At 48.6% G+C, this 16,889-nt stretch overlaps 1 protein-coding gene across 1 annotated transcript in view; it reads right to left on the reverse strand.

The window, feature by feature from the left end:
- Positions 1-16,889, reverse strand: part of LOC130861610 (uncharacterized) — a 169,693-nt gene that overhangs the window by 105,954 nt on the left and 46,850 nt on the right. Inside the window, exons 17-23 of the mRNA XM_057750656.1 lie at positions 14,420-14,575; positions 13,651-13,835; positions 12,133-12,315; positions 10,983-11,074; positions 9,180-9,343; positions 4,178-4,337; positions 3,854-3,933 (exon numbers count right to left, since the gene is read on the reverse strand). Coding sequence (XP_057606639.1) covers positions 3,854-3,933; positions 4,178-4,337; positions 9,180-9,343; positions 10,983-11,074; positions 12,133-12,315; positions 13,651-13,835; positions 14,420-14,575 — 1,020 coding nt within the window. The remainder of the gene's footprint in view (positions 1-3,853; positions 3,934-4,177; positions 4,338-9,179; positions 9,344-10,982; positions 11,075-12,132; positions 12,316-13,650; positions 13,836-14,419; positions 14,576-16,889) is intronic.

The raw sequence follows: 16,889 nt of genomic DNA on the forward strand, positions 1-16,889 counted from the left end.
AGGCAATGAAAAATACAAGTTTCATTCCCCTTCTCGGTCTCCCAGTCTCCCTCGCAACCACCGTGCCCACTTCCTGGGCATCTTCCAGAGACAGCACAGGCCTATATGCATGAGTCTGTCTGTGTGTACGTGTGTATATGTGTGTATGCACTGCATCGCACGCAGGCACACTGCCTCTTGCACTGCGCAAAAATAGATGCAGGCTCTCCACTCTGTTCTGCTTCTCTCACTTAATGGTGCATCTTGAAGAGGCTTTTCTCTGGTTTGTATCAGAAGCGTCTCGGCAGTAGTTGTCATTTTCTTAAAGTGCAGCCCGTGAATAGGATGCTTGTAAAATTTCTCATCCAAACCAGGACACTTAACAGTTAAAGAGACCACTAATCATAGTTGAGCTGGGTCAATGGTAAACTGGGGCCCTCCAGACAACCTGGGACTTGGGGATGTTCTATCATTGTACCCCCAGGGGACGGGACACTGAAAGCTAACACTCTCCTCCATGCCATCCTTAAACCCCATAAACTCTCAGCTGAGTTGAACCCAGCTTTGCCACTTTGTATTCCTGAGCTCATTTGCCTTAGTTTCCTCATCTCCTATGGGCTTACCAAAAGGACTGAAAGAGGGACCTGGGGTCAAAGCCACCCGTGCTCCCTCCCCCACCCAGAATAGCCTTTGGAAAGTTCCGGAGTCCCAGCTGTTACTGTTATTGTGATGGGTCTGAGGCAGCTAGAACTGGAATTTCTCTAAAGGCCAATGTTTCCAGTCTGCAGACAGCCCTCTGGAGAGCAGCAGGCAGGTCTGCAGGGAGGTGCAGGCAATTCGCACTTACGCGCTTAGCAAACAGGGATTGATTCGAAGGCTCCAGGGAGCTCTGAAAAGGATTTGTCCTCTCAGCCATCAAGCAGCTGGGGCTTCAGGAGGAAGATGCTCTCCGCTGATGTTTGGTCTTCCCACCCGGACAGGAAGCAGATCTGGGAGCTAAGAGTGTGTTCATGCAGCAAAAATTCCAGCCCTGGCTCCAGATTTTCAACCCGGACCTCTCTGAGAATCCACAGGAGACTGAGGCAGAATCGCCAGACTCATGGCCAAAAAGGGGCTCAGAGGTCTTGCTTGGCAGGAGCAAGTCTACAGCTGCTGTTTTTATCCTTTTTGGAGTCACAGACCTGCTTGAACATCAGATGGAAGGTCTAAACCCTCTCCCCAGAAGGGGGACAGACATAAAACTTCCACACAATTGCAGGGGCTTCAAAGGACCCACTGAGTGCCACCCAGGTCCCCTTGGTTGAGAACCTCAAAAAGCACCTACGACAGGGACTTCCCTGGTGGCACAGTGGTTAAGCATCGCCTGCCAGTGCAGGAGACACGGATTCAATCCTTGGTCCAGGAAGATCCCACATGTCAAGGAGCAACTAAGCCCATGCACCACAACTATTGAGCCTGCGCTCTAGAGCCCACGAGCCACAACTATTGAGCCCACGAGCTACAACTACTGAAGCCCGTGTGCCTAGAGCCTGTGCTCTGCAACAAGAGAAGCCACTGCAATGAGAAATGCACACATGACAACAAAGAGTAGCCCCCACTCGCCACAATTAGAGAAAGCCCACACGCAGCAAGGAAGACCTAAGGTAGCCAAAAAATAAAAATAAATAAAATGTAAAAAGTACCTATGACAAAGAGAAAAAGGCACACACCTTTGCTCCAGGAATTCCACTGCTAAGAATTTACCCTGCAGATGGAAGGGCGATTTATAAGACCAAAACCTGGGAAAAACTCCAGAGCCCTTCACTACTGAACCAGCTAAATAAATTCCATCCCATTGACTGTTACGCAGGCATTCAAAATATATGGGAGACATTTTTAAAATAAAAGATGGAGGGAAAATACATTGGTATCTATTTGGGGATTGTGGGTATAGATGGTCTCTAAGAGGAATCACAGAAAATGAACAATGGTTGGCTTTGGGGAGGGGTCTACAGGAGCGCTTTTAACTCTATACCTGTGCTGACCAATAGAACTTTCTACACTGACGGAAAAGTTCTAAAAAGTGGTCAGTGCAGCTGAGGAACCATATCTTTAACTTTCTGTTACTCTACTTCATTTAAATAGTCGCGTGTGTAGGGGCCGCCATACTAAACACTCAGTTCTATGCGCTTCCTTACGTCCTGAACTTGCAATCATTTAAACGTGTATTACCTGTTTTTTTAAACTAAATTAAGGGACTGCCCTGGTGGCGCAGTGGTTAAGAATCTGCCTGCCAATGCAGGGGAACGGGTTTGATCCCTGGTCCGGGAAGATCCCACGTGCCGCAGAGCAACTAAGCCCGTGCGCCACAACTACTGAGGCTGCACTCTAGAACCTGTGAGCTGCAACTACTGAGCCCATGTGCCACAACTACTGAAGCCTGCATGCTTAGAGCCTGTGCTCCACAACAAGAGAAGCCACTGCAATGAGAAGCCCACACACCGTGAGGAAGAGTAGCCCTCATTCGCCACAACTAGAGAAAGCCTGTGCGCAGCGACGAAGAGCCAATGCAGCCAAAAATAAACTAAATAAATAATAAATAAATATTTAAACTAAATTAAATTGTACCAGCATGTGCTGATGCAAAAAGATATATTTTTGAGTTTTTTTAAGAAAAAAAAGCAAGGTGCAAAGGACAGGATATGATCCTTTCATACAAAACAGCACAAAAACTAAACTCAAAACTCAAAGGTTTTGAAATCTATAGTATTAAGGGTTGAACTGTGCACCCCGGAAAGATGTTGCAGTCCTAATCCCCAGGACCTGTGAACATGACCTTATTTGGAAATAGGGTCTTTGCAGATGATCCCAGTAGGATGAGGTCATTAGGGTGGGCCCCACTCCAGAATGACTAGTAAACCTACAAAAAGAGAAATCTGGACACAGATACCTACAGAGGGCAGACAAGGTGGAGACAAAGGGAAAAGACAGCCATCTACAAGCCAAGGAATGCCTGAGGTTACTAGAAACTAGGAGAAAAGTGGGACTTCCCTGGTGGCACAGTGGGTAAGAATCTGCCTGCCAATGCAGGGGACACGAGTTTGAGCCCTGGTCTGGGAAGATCCCACAGGCTGTGGAGCAACTAAGCCTGTGAGCCACAACTACTGAGCCTGTGTGCTGCAACTACTGAAGCCGGCTCACCTAGAGCCCGTGCTCCACAACAAAAGAAGCCACCACAATGAGAAGTCCTCACACTGCAACAAAGAGTAGCCCCCATGCACCACAACTAGAGAAAGCCCACACACAGCAATGGAGATCCAACTCAGCCAATAAATAAATAAATAAATTTATTAAAAAAAAAGAAAAGAAAAAAAGAAACTAGGAGAGAAGCATGGACTAGATTCTCCCTCACAGGAGACTCTCCCTTAGCAAGAACCAGCCTTGCCAACACCTTGATTTTGAACTTCCAGACTCCAGAACTTTGAGAGAAAAATTTCCATTGTTTAAGCACCCCTACATTTGGGGCACTTTGTTACAGCAGCTCTGGGAAACTCATACAGATTTTTTGGTGTGCGCACTGACATTTATCTGGAAATTTGGGGGATGGCACTCTTTCACTTACCTTTTTATACCTTTCTCTACTCTGAATTTTTTAAAGCATGCTCCTGTGTTACTAATATTATCAATTTTTGACATCAATGGTGGTGAGATTTGAGCTCATTTTTCCTTCTTCATACTCTTCCGGGTAACAGAAAGTCACAAACGTTATTGGTAGGTGGAAGGAGAAGAATAGCCAAAACACCAGAGGTGGTGATGGGTAAGCAGGGACTGGGACCAGAAATGCCCAGGGAGGTGGCAGGAGCTGACACTGGTAGGCGAAGGACAGGGAACAAACCTTGATGTAGTAGACATCCCTGTCATCCACTATCAGTTCCAGGTGACCCACGCAGGCACTCTGGAGAGTCTCCATCTTTCCTGGAAGACAAAACAAGAGTTTAGAGACTGGGGTTCAACATCCTGGGTCCGCCCCTGCGCTTGCCGGGGGATGTCCTACTGGTCTCCTAATCTCTGAGCCTGTGGTCCTCACGCATAAAATGGGGTTACATTTAGTGTTGATCTCAGAAGGTGGCTGAGGAATGCACAGTAAAGAGCCTGCGTCTGGCACATGGCCCTGGCATGTGGCCGAGGGCACGATGATGGGGAGAAGCACTGTCATTACCGTCCAGCTCGATTTTCTTCTTGGGATGGAGAAGCTTGAGCCGGAACTTCCTCTGGGGCCAGCTATAGCTGACGTCCACCCCGACATCCCTGGGCACTTCCGACCCCGGTGTGCCCATGAAGACATGGGCTGAGGCTTCTTGAGGGAGCCAGTGGTCTTTCTGGAAACACAGCAGAGTCCTCAAGATCAAGAACCCATCCACGTCCCCCCACCCTCAAAAACTTGAGGGTTTTTTTAAAAATTTTTATTGGAGAATAGTTGATTTACAACGTTGTGTTAGTTTCAGGTGTACAGCAAAGTGAGTCAGTTATACGTATACATATGTCCACTCTTTTTTAGATTCTTTACCCATATAGGCCATTACAGAGTATTGAGTAGAGTGCCCTGTGCTATACAGTAGGTCCTTACTAGTTATCTATTTTATATATTGAGTAGTGTGTATATGTCAATCCCAGTCTCCCAGTTGATCCCTTCCCCCTTTACCCCTGGTAACCATAAGTTTGGTTTCTGCATCTGTCACTCTCTCTCTAAAACCTGAGTTCTCATGCTCATCCTCGTCCTCGCAAGACAAGAACCTCCAAACCAGGAACTTGGGGATGTGCGTCCTGGAGGAGAGCCCTACAGCACAACTCAGGACCACAGGGAAAGGGTTTCAGTGTGTCCAGCAAACAGTCAGGGGAGGAGGCTCATCGCACACCATCGGCACCTGCCTGATGCCCTCGGGCCCTGGACCAGCTCAGCATGCTCATCTCCCAGCTTCTGTGCACTGAACGCCTGGCACCTGGGACCTCCAGAGCATCGCCCTCCAGCACAGGAGGGGAAAACATCCTGGCTCCTTAGCCTCAGGGGACCCAAACCCCAAGATGTAACTCCTGCTGTGGGGCTGCCCAGGGATCAGGCTGAGGTTGCCACCACACCTGCCATCATCCCCCCTTAGCTTCTTCCCCTCTACTACCCTATTTTCTCCACCTCTTACTGGGTCCTCCTAGAGTCTTTTCTTCATCCATCACTTTCATAAAGTTTTTGGGGGGGGTTTTTTGTTGGTTTTTTTTTTATTTATGGGCTGCATTGGGTCTTTGTTGCTGCTCACAGGCTTTCTCTAGTTGCAGTGAGCGGGAGCTACTCTTCGTTGAGGTGCATGGGCTTCTCATTGCAGTGGCTTCTCTTATTGTGGAGCATGGGCTCTAGGTACGTGGGCTTCAGTAGTTGTGGCACATGGGCTCAATAGTTGTGGCTCATGGGCTCTAGAGCACAGGCTCAGTAGTCGTGGCGCACAGGCTTAGTTGCTCCACGGCATGTGGGATCTTCCTGCACCAGGGCTTGAACCCGTGTCTCCTGCATTGGCAGGCAGATTCTTAACCACTGTGCCACCAGGGAAGTCCCCATCCAACACGTTTACCCCAATCCTTGGCTCCTATCTGCTTCTGGGAAAATACAGCCTAAGTCACGAGCCCCCTTTAAAAACCTGCATCATGGTACATTCATTCAGCACCAATAAACATTCACCACTGTGTGTGAGGCAATAGTTGCAGGCACAGGGAGTGCAAGTTAGTGTTGGATACAAAATCCCAGTCTCCTGGCACCTACATGCTGGAGCGGGAAACACAGGACCTCCAGACACAGAAGTAGGTAAGACGGCAGCTGGTGGTGGTGAGCGCTCTGCTGACAAACTCCGAGGGTCAGGGGCCCTGGCAGGGTCCTTGTTCTGGACTCGGTGGTCAGGGACGGAAGCTGTCTCTTAGGAGGGGGCATGTCATGAGACTCAAAGGAAGCAAGGGAAGGAGTCGAGTGGATGTCTGGGGAAGAGTGCCCCAGGTAGAGGAAACAGCCAGTGCAAAGGCCCTGGGGCAGCAATGAGCTTGGCATTTTTTTTTTTTTTTTTTTTGTATTTTAATTTCATTTTTATTTTATAAATGGTTGCTATTCATCTATATTTATTTAATTTTTTGGTAACTATTTCTTCCTGCTTCCATGAGTTCATTTTGATCGGCCTAAGTACTTTCCTTAATATTTTTATTGTTGCGTATCTGCTAGAAATGATTCCACTCACTTTTTGTTTCTCTGAAAATGTCTTTATTTTACATTCTTATATGAAGGGCATTTGTTTCTGGGTATGAAGTTGTCTCTTGCAGCTTTTTCTTTCATATTTTGAAGAATCATTCCATTGTCTCCTGGCTTTGACTGTTAATGTTACGATGTTAGCTGTTAGTCCTAACTTTGCCCCTTTAAAGGCACTGTGTCTCTGTCCCTCTTGTTGCTTTTATGATTTTATTTTTTTGTTGTTGGCATTTTTACTATGAGAAGACTAGGAGTGATTTTCTTTCTTTTTCCTTCTTGGTGTTTGGGGTGTTTCTTGAATCTGTGGCTTGATGTCATCCATGAATTTGGGGAGAGTCTTAGTCATTAGTTATTCAAATATTGCTTATATCCCTTTCTGTCTCTCTCTTTTGTGAGATTTCTGTTACTTCTACGTTACACCTTTTCCCTGTGTCCTGTATGATTCTTATGATAGCATCTGTATTTTCTACCCCTTGTCTCTCTCCATTCTTCAGCATGCATTTTTTTCTCATCTTCCTGTTTGCCAAACCTTTTTTAATCAACTTTATCTAATGTGCTATTAAACACGTTCATGGAGTTCTTGATTTCAATTATTGCCTTTTCTAGTTCGAGAGGTTTTTAGTTTTTGTCATAGTGTTCTGTTCTCTGCTGAAACTCTCTATGCCATCAGCTATTTTCTTGAACATATTAATTACAGTCATTGTAAAGTCAACCTCTGACAACCTCAATATCTGGATTGCCTGGGTTCTGTTTCATTTGTCCTCTTGCTTTTTTGTTCATTTGGTCTAATTTTCATATGCCTGTTTATTTTTTATTATTTGCTGGACATTATATAGAAAATGCAGTAGAAATAATTTGAAGCACTGGATGATATCCTCCTGTGAGAACTTGCTTTAGGTTCCAGCACCTGTGATGTTTGGGGCAAGAAAATGAGCAATCTTAAATTGAGCTGATTCATAACAGGGCTTCAGTACTTGTACCGGCTACTCTATTTCTATTTTGCTCTTAGTTCTTTGGCCATCACAACCGTATATCTGGAGTGATTGTCAGGGACCCTCATCCTTTGTGGGCCACAACCTCAGTTTTTGTCCTGTTGGCTATATAAGGCCGCTAGAAACTCTGCTCATCTTCTTATCCTCTTAGTCACTGCTTCCTGCTTGGCTTCTCAGTTAGGAAATGCAGCATGGGATTTGAGGCTTCCTACTCTGGATTTCCTTCTCTCTGGTGTCTTAACCCTTGAGGTCTTCACTGCCTTGGTATTTCTCCACTGTCTTCAAGCAGAGACCTATAGATGTGTTTCCTTCCCTGTGTTTATTATAGTTGTTCTAAAATAATACAGTTAATTACCCTCAGGGGTAAGCACAATTCCTATTTTGCAAGTAAGATAAAAAACTTCACACAGAGATAAGGGAAATTGTATTTATGTTTCATATTTACTTTCACTCAAAGTTCTAAAGAATAATATGGCAAATTAAGTGGTAATACCAGATCTTGAGTAACTTCTCAAAATATTCTTATATTCTTCTTATTCTTCTTACATCTTCATCCGGGATCTGCTACTTCGTCACCAAAATATTGCCTTGGCATCAAAATTAGCGATTCTCATGATAAAACAGCATTACCTCAGGGAAGAAACTCTTCCATATTGAGCTGTCTCTCAGGCATTCTTTTCTCTCATGCTGGTTCTTGAGGATTGTCTTTGAGTATGTTTCTCTCTTCGAGGCAGCATGTTATGGCAGAAAGAGCATGAATCAACTTGTCATTTACTCCTGTGTTGTACACAGCCTCAGTCTTCCCATCTCTAGTCCTATCTCCTCACTTTTCAGATGAGCCACCACCTGGGCCTGATCTGAGACTACTCGAGCTTGGCATTTAATAAAAAGGAGGTCAGTGTGTCTGGCGAGCAGTGAGGCTGGGAAAAATCAGGGAGATGGGGAAGAGAGGCCAGCACGGCTGGGTCACTGAAAGCCTGTCGGTCGAGGCACTTGGGTCCTGCTCTGAGAGGGATGGGAGCCATTGGAGAGTTCTGAGCAGAGGGACACAGTCCTTTCAGGACTTTGGAAGGTCTGTCTGGCTGCTGGAGGAGAACACATGAGACAAGAGTGGGAACTGGGAGATCAGATGGGAGGCTGCTGAGTGCCTGTTCCGTGCCAGGTGCTGGGGACACAGGGGTGAGAAAAACAGGCACTAGATCTGTTCCCAGGAACTGAGTGACTAGTGGGCAAGACAAATCTTAACCAACTGGCTTCAGTAGTGAACACAAAAGTGACCTAAAGGGAAGGAATATGGTTCTACTACAGCACATAACAAAAGAAGATGGCCAGGACTTCCCTGGTGGTGTAGTCATTAAGAATCCACCTGCCAATGCAGGGAACACAGGTTCGATCCCTGGGCCAGGAATATCCCACATGCGCGGAGCAACTAAGCCCGTGTGCCACAACTACTGAGCCCTTGTCCCACAACTACTGAAGCCTGTGTACCTGGAGCCCGTGCTCCACAATAAGAGAAGCCACCACCATGAGAAGCCTGTGCTCCACAACGAAGAGTAGCCTTGGCTCACCGCAACTAGAGAAAGCCTGTGCAGCAACGAAGACCCAACACAGCCAATAAATAAATAAATAAATAAATAAATAAATTTATTTTTAAAAAAAGAACATGACCACTTCAGGATAATCAGGGCAGGCTTCAGTGAGGAGGTGACCCCCTGAACTGAGCTATGAAGATTGATTCAGAGTTAACAAGTCATCAAGCTAGGGACAGAGGATCGGCATGTGCAAGGGTCCTGAGGCAGCAGGGAGACTAGAGCAGGACCAGCCCAGCCCAACAGCTCCAGGGAGGAGGCCCACGTCTATATTAGTGACCCCTAAGGTTGAGCCCTGAGTGGAAGACCTAGGGAGACCCGGAACCTGGCTGGGAAAGAAGGAACCATTCCATAAGGGCCTACCTGGGGGTGGAGGGTATAGGCAGCTTCCAGCAGATACTGTTGGAGCCCCTGGTCCTGCTTCTTCAGCGTCACAGCCGCGAACACAGGCACCGAGAGCACGTAGGGCCGCCCAGCTGTGGGCCAGCTCACTTCGGTGCACAGCTGCCAGCCCCAGGTGTGGGCCACTGTGAGACAGGGAGCAGGCAGCACGGTCAGTAGAGCCAGAGGGCTCCAGGCAGGGCCGCAGGTGCTCCCATCAGCAGAGAAAGAATCTCTCTACATTCTTTTGAGAAACAGTACCAAGTAGGCATTAATCATATGAGGCAGTGCTGTGTAGACCAGGGTTTCTCAGCCCTGGCACTATCAACACACTGGCGTGGGTAATTTTTTGTTGTGGGGAGCTGTCCTGGACTCAACCCACTAGGTACCGATTGCACCTCCTGCACCAGGATGACAACCAAAAATGTCTCCAGACATTGTAAGATGTCCCCTGGGGGGGCAAAATCGTCTCTGGTTGGGGACCCCTGGTGTAGATTTATCAGAGTGTCAGGCAGTACTGTGTAGGACACAGGCTCTGGAGCAAGAATGCCAGGATCCACATTCCAGTTCTGCCACTTCCCAGCTGTGTGACCTTGGGCAAGTTACTTAACATCTCTGTGCTTCAGTACATCTCATCAGTCCACTGGGACTGCTAATAGTTCCAGCCCTATGGTGTAGACGTGAGGATTAATAGCTCAGTAAGCGTTTAGGACAGTGTTTAGCCTAAAGGAATAATTTAAATAGGCCCCTTCTCCTCCTCACCCCCAACATGATTGCAAGATCTGTGACTGTATGGTGTACCTCCTTCCCCTCTTTTTTCAATTTTGTTGCCTTTCACCTGATATTATTATCAAAGAATTTTTTTGTATTATTAAAATATGCCCGAGGGCTTCCTAGGTGGCGCAGTGGTTAAGAATCCGCCTGCCAAAGCAGGGGACACAGGTTCGATCCCTGCTCCAGGAAGATCCCACATGCCATGGAGCAACTAAGCCCGTGTGCCAAAAAAACAAACAAACAAACAAAATAAAATCTGCCCTTCGGGGATTTCCCTGGTGGTCTAGTAGGTAAGACTCCATGCTCCCAATTCAGGGGGCCTGGGTTCGATCCCTGGTCGGGGAAGTAGATCCTACATGCATGCCACAACTAAGACCCAGCGCAGCCAAAATAAAATACATAAATAAATATTTAAAATAAAATATGCCCTTCATTAGAGTTGAAAAGTTACAGGAAATCTTGGTACTTTACTAAATCAAGAGTTGGCAAATGCTTCCTGTAAATGGCCCGATAGTAAATATTTGAGGTTTTGCTGGTCACACAGTCTGTTACTCAATGCTGCCGTTGTCGAGGAAAAGCCACAGACAACGGGTGGGGCTTTGCACCAACAAAACTTCATTTCTGGACAGAGAAATGTGAATTTCACAAATTTCTCACGTTATGAAAGAGTCTTCTTTCGATGATTTTTCCAGCATCTGGAAAAGTCAAAGTCTATTCTCGGCTCAAACGCCCTTATAATAAGCCATTCGCCTACTGTTGGATATTTGAGTTGCTGCCTATTTTTTGCTCTGTAAATAATGATGCAATGAACATCTTTGGGCACAGGGCATCTTAAAGTGATTTTACTCTATTTTCATAAGGTAGAGTTCTAGAAGCAGCATCACTGAGTTAAGGGACATAAATGCTTTTGGGGCAGAAGAGTAACTCTGGAATTTGGAGCTGGCACCTCACCCCTCAGCTCCCAGGATGCCCATCTTGGGACAATGACACGGAGGCCCTGCTGGCACGCACCTTCCTTGTCAGTACAGGATCGGGTCTCAGAAGGGCTGTGAATGTGGCTGAGCCTCCTCATGCCATCCCCAGTGACGAGATAAAGTTGAGAGCTGGTGGGAAAGGAGGAAGGTGTCAGGCAAGTCATTTTCATTCATTCGTTAAGCCATCAGAGCGTGGCACTGGGGCAAATCCCACCACGAACAGGACAGGCCTCTGGGGAGCCTGCACACTGGCGGGGGAGACACTCCATGAACACAGAGGGTGACAGGCACTATGAAAAACCTAAAATGGGGCACGGCATGGGCATAGGGTCTGTCTTGGGGACACAGCAGGGCATTCTTTAGTTGGGGGTTTGGAGGGGACTCTCTATAGGGGTAACATTCGGCCAGAGAATCAAAGGATGAGAAGGAGTCAGCACTCCAAATAGAGGGAACAGCAGGTGCAAAGGCCCTGGGGTGGGAGTGAAGGGGGCTCCTTAGGAGCACAGACAAAAGGGTGGTGGAGGGGATCAGAACGGGGTGGGGAGTAAGAGGCAGGAAGTAGAGGCAGGAGACAGGTGAGGGGGGTGGGCAAGGCCTCCATCAGGCAGGACAATCACGTGGAGCTAGATCATCCTAGAAGCAGCAAGGGGTGAGGGGGCATGATAGGACTTAACTGACATGTTAAAGGACCCCACCAGCTGCTGCCAGACTGTGTCAGGAGGGCAGCAGTGTCTCCAGCAAGGGTGGGACACAGGCAAGGAGGCAGGTGAGGCGGGGGTAACCTGGCTTCTCCTGTTTCCTCTGAAGTCACTGTTCCCCAAGTGTCACCTCTTCAGGGGGCTGGGGACAGGCAGGCCCCAGGAGGGACCCCCATAAAGATCTGAGGAGTGTGGGAGTCCCCAGTCCCTGGCCTCCCTCAGTCCCTGTCACAAACACGCCCACCCCACCCTGACACACGTGCACACACACAATACACCCTGCTCGCTGACACGTGCACACACTCACACAAACATGCCCACAGACACACATTCACATCACATGCTTACAGACACACATGGTCAGACACAGGCGCGCACACACAGGCAGTTGTGCACACACCCTCACAGACACAAGCACCCGCGCCCCCGCCCACCCCGGCTCGCACACAGACACACTCACAGGCGCCCTCCCCAAATGCAGGAACCCACCTGAAGCGGAGCAGCTCCACGGCCTCCTCGGGCGTGTTCAGATGCATCTTGAGGTCCCGGCCCTTCCTCGCTTGGACACCGCCGTCCAGGCTGGCAGTGCCGCGGACGCCGGTCACCCACCTCAGCCCCGCCTGCCCCAGGGTGCCCGCTGTGCCCATCTGCGCCGAGATCTGGAGCAGGGCGCTGAGGAAGAGGCATGCGGCTGCATCCTGCAGCCCCAGGCAATGGCAAAGCCAGCACCAACACCCACCCCCCTACCCCCGGCCCCTGGCTGCTCTCCGTGGTCCTGAGCCAGAGCAGCCCCTCTGCCAAGGCCACCACTGACCACACATTCCGTATGTGCCGAGCACTCCACACATCACCATCAGATCCTTGCCATCACTAGCCCCATTTTACAGATGGGGAACCGAGGCTCAGAGAGGTGACACCATGTGCGTGGGTCCCACAGGTGGGACGTGGCACAGCCAGTTCTGGAGCCCAGGCTGTATGAGCCCAAACCCAGGGTCTCCATGCCAAAGAGCAGCCAGCACAGGACACCCACATTCCCCACGTCAGACCCAGAAACCAATGACAGGGACTTCCCTGGTGGCGCAGGGGTTGAGAATCCGCCTGCCAATGCACGTGGCATGGGTTCAAGCCCTGGTCCGGGAAGATCCCACATGCCACGGAGTAACTAAGCCCGCGAGCCACAACTACTGAGCCCACATGCCACAACTACTGAAGCCTGCGCTCTCGAGCCTGCAAGCCACAACTACGGGAGCCCTCGAGCCACAGCTGCTGAAGCCCGCATGCCTAGAGCTTGTGGTTCACAACAAGAGAAGCCACTGCAATGAGAAGCCTGCACACCGTAACAAAGAGTAGCCCCCGCTCACTGCAACTAGAGAAAGCCCACGTGCACAGCAATGAACACTCGACACAGCCAATAAATAAATTAATTGATTAATTACAAAAAAAAAAGAAACCAAGGACAGGTCAGCTTAGTGGCTGGGACAGTCACCCAGCAGGCCTGGGACAGACGAGCACTGTCAAACTCTGCTCAAAATCCTTTGTGCCACGTGGCCCGGGGTCGGCTCTGCACTTGCCTTGAGTCTCAGTTTCCTCAGCCCTCAGTGGGAATAAGGAAAGTGTCCGCCTCCTGAATGGCCTTGTGGGCTCAGAGCCCACGTGCCTTAAATGCTCCTCTGTCTCTTCCCCCTCCCCTCCCCTCCCCTCACAGGCAGAGGGGGCAGAGGGAAGAGCGGGGCTGTGGCACGAGGCTGCAATCCCAGCTGCCTCATGCTGCTCTGCTGCCTTGGACATGGGATCACACCTCGCCAAGCCTCAGTCCTCTCACCTGCAAAATGGGCGCGATCACCCAGGATCTCCTCACAGTCTCTTGGCACAAAAAAGACTCCAGCAACAGTAGCTGGTGTAACAGGTGGTCAGCAGAGAGGGGCTCCAGCCCATGCTGATGCCCCAGCTCTCTGCAGGGGGAGGCCCCCGCCCACCCACCTCCCCCAGCTCTGAGGAGCCGGCTACCTGGGCTTGATGTAACCATTCAGAGAGAAATCCGAGTGCTGCTGGAAGTCAGCTGTCCCTCGGACCCGGATGCTGATGGCAGCTGAGGCGTTTAGGGTCAGTAGGGCCGGAAGGCCAGACATGGTGGGAAAGGTAAGTTCCTCCAGGGCCAGGTTCAGCCTCCGGTTCACCTGCACCTCCTGGCCCTGTGGTCAGAGCACCATAACGGTGCATGTGACGGCCTCATTTACCCCTTGCACAATCCTCAGAGGGGACCTCATCATTGTCTCCAGTGGCCAGATGAGAAAACAGAGCCCACAAACAGATAAAATAACCCGGCCAAGCCCATGTAGCTAGAAACAGGAAGAGCTGGGGTTTGACCTAAGACAGTTTACCAGGGGGCATGGTCAGAGGTCAGGCATCCAGGGTCAGCCAGGTAAGGAGGGGTGTGGGCTTTGCCTGTGATACAGAACACTTAGTACGCGCCAGGCACACTCTAAACACTTTGTTGCATTTTTACTGCATTAAGTCACTTGATTCAAGAGCTCTATGAAGTAGATATTACTATTACTTTCTATCATTCCCATTTCACAGATGCAGAAACAGAGGCCATGGCAAGTTCAGCAACACGCCCAAGGTGGTAAGTGGTACAGCCAATTTTTAGACTTGGGCAGTGTGGCTCCAAATTTCATGCTCTTAAGTTTGAAGGTACTGTAGTACTTCCCCAAAGCATCAAAGGAAACATCATCAGGCCAGAGGACAGGGAGAGGCCAAGCCTAGCCACAGGTACCTTCAGGAGCTTGATGGCCAGCTCGGCCAGGTTCAGGGACGGGCGCGTCACATGACTCTTCATCGCCCCACAGTTCACAAAGCTCAGCTCGTGCCCAAACACCTTCGCACTCAGCTTACACTGCAGTAGTCGCCGCTGCCCACGTCTCTGGGCCACCTGTGACCAGGAACAGGTCTAGGTTAGCTGGGCAAGGCACCTGGACTTTGGGAGGGCGAAGGGGAGCTGGAGAGAAAGGTCAAGGACTTGTGGGGTCTAGAATAGGACTTGCAAAACTCATGGCCCACAGACGGAACCCACAGATGTGTTTTCTTGGACCTGCACAGTCTACCCAATCCAGTGTGTGTGTGTGTGTGTTTTAGCAAACTTTTTATTTTGCAATAATTTTCAACATACAGAAAAGTTACTTCTCCAAAAGAGACATACAGATGGCCAAAAAGCACATGAAAAGATGCTCAACATCACTATTTATTAGAGAAATGCAAATTAAAACTACAATGAGGTATCACCTATCACCTCACAGCACTCAGAATGGCCATCGTCAAAACATACACAAACAATAAATGCAGGAGAGGATGTGGAGAAAAAGGAAACTTCCTACACTGTTGGTGGCCATGTAAATTGATACAGCCACTATGGAGAACAGTATGGAGGTTCCTTAAAAAATTAAATATAGAACTACAATATGAGCCAGCAATCCCACTCCTAGGCACATACCTGAAGGAAACTATAATTCAAAAAGACACATGCACCCCAATATTCACTGCAGCACTATTTACAATAGCCAGGTCAAGGAAACAACCTGAATGTCCACCCATGGAGGAATGGATAAAGAAGATGTGGTACACGTATACAATGGAGTATTACTCAGCCATAAGAACGAAATAACACCATTTGGAGCAACATGGATGGACTTAGAGATTGTCATACTGAGTGAAGTAAGTCAGACACAGACAAATATCATATGAGATCACTCATATGTGGACCTAAAAAAATGGTACAAGTGAACTTATTTACTACAGAAATAGAATCACAGATGTAGAAAACAAACGTATGGTTACCAGGGGGAAAAAGGGGTCAGGGATAAATTAGGAGACTGGGATTGATATATACACACCACTGTATATAAAATAGATAATCAACAAGGACCTATTGTACAGTGCCGGGAACTGTGTACTATATGTACAGAACTCAATACTCTGTAATGACCTATATGGGAAGAGAATCTACAAAAGAGTGGATCTCTGTATACGTATAACTGAGTCACTTTGCTGTATACCTGAAATTACCACAACATTGTAAATCAACTATGCTCCAATAAAAAAATTTTTTTTTAATTGCAAAGATAGTACGGTGAGCCTCCACGTACCCCTCACCCTATTTCCTCCATCGTAAACATCTTAAATGACCAGGAGACGTGGTGAAAACTAAGAAACCAACACCGGCATGTTATTAACTAAACTGCAGACGTTCTCCAGATTTCACCAATTTTTCCATTCCGTCCTCTTTCTGTTCCAGGATCCAATTCAGGTGCCACAGGACATTTAGTGTCATGTGGTGTCTCCTCAGTCTCCCCTGGCCTGTGACAGTTTCCCTTTTTCATACAGTGTGTATTTTTAAATTTATTTCTAATATTTAAGAATTGGGGGACTTCCCTGGTGGTACAGTGGTTAGGAATCCACCTGCCAATGCAGGGGACACGGGTTCGAGCCCTGGTCTGGGAAGATCCCACATGCCTCAGAGCAACTGAGCCCATGCACCACAACTACTGAGCCTGTGTTCTAGAGCCTGCAAGCCACAACTACTGAAGGCCGCGCGCGCCTAGAGCCCGTGCTTCACAACAAGAGAAGCGACTGCACTGAGAAGCCCGTGCCCCCACAACGAAGAGTAGCCCCCGATCGCTGTAACTAGAGGAAGCCCGCGCGCAGCAACGAAGACCCAACACAGCAAATTAAATAAATAAATAAATAAATATTGATGGATTTTAAATAAAATCCAGATACCCAGCTTCTCAAAGAAGAGAAATACTGGCCTGTCTTCTCCCCCTCCCAGCCCCCCCCCCCCCCAACAAGCGGCAACAAGTGTTCAGAGCTGAGCAGCGGCTGCTGTTCTGAGCCGAGGCCCGGGCGTGCAGCACCCACCACTCCCTTCTGTCTCTCCAACACTCAGGCCAAGGACTGTTGCCATTCATCCCTGTACCTGTGCAAAATATATCTAGGGATGTGAGTCTCTATCAAAAGTGAGAAAACAGGCCAAAGGGACTGTGAATTCTAAGAAAAAACATTTATATCCAGTCCATCGCCCTCATTCAAGTTACTTGCTGGCCCCAGACCTAGTCCAAGAGGCTTTTGACGGCAGGGACCACGTCCTGATCATCATTGGGCTTTGGGGTCACAGCTGGTGGTTAGTAAACGTGTGAACATGTGAGCAAATACCCCAGCCACCACCTTGATTACCCCCAGATGTATGTGGA

The sequence above is a fragment of the Hippopotamus amphibius genome, chromosome 9, assembly GCF_030028045.1.
Source record: "Hippopotamus amphibius kiboko isolate mHipAmp2 chromosome 9, mHipAmp2.hap2, whole genome shotgun sequence".
Classification (NCBI taxonomy): Eukaryota; Metazoa; Chordata; class Mammalia; order Artiodactyla; family Hippopotamidae; genus Hippopotamus; species Hippopotamus amphibius.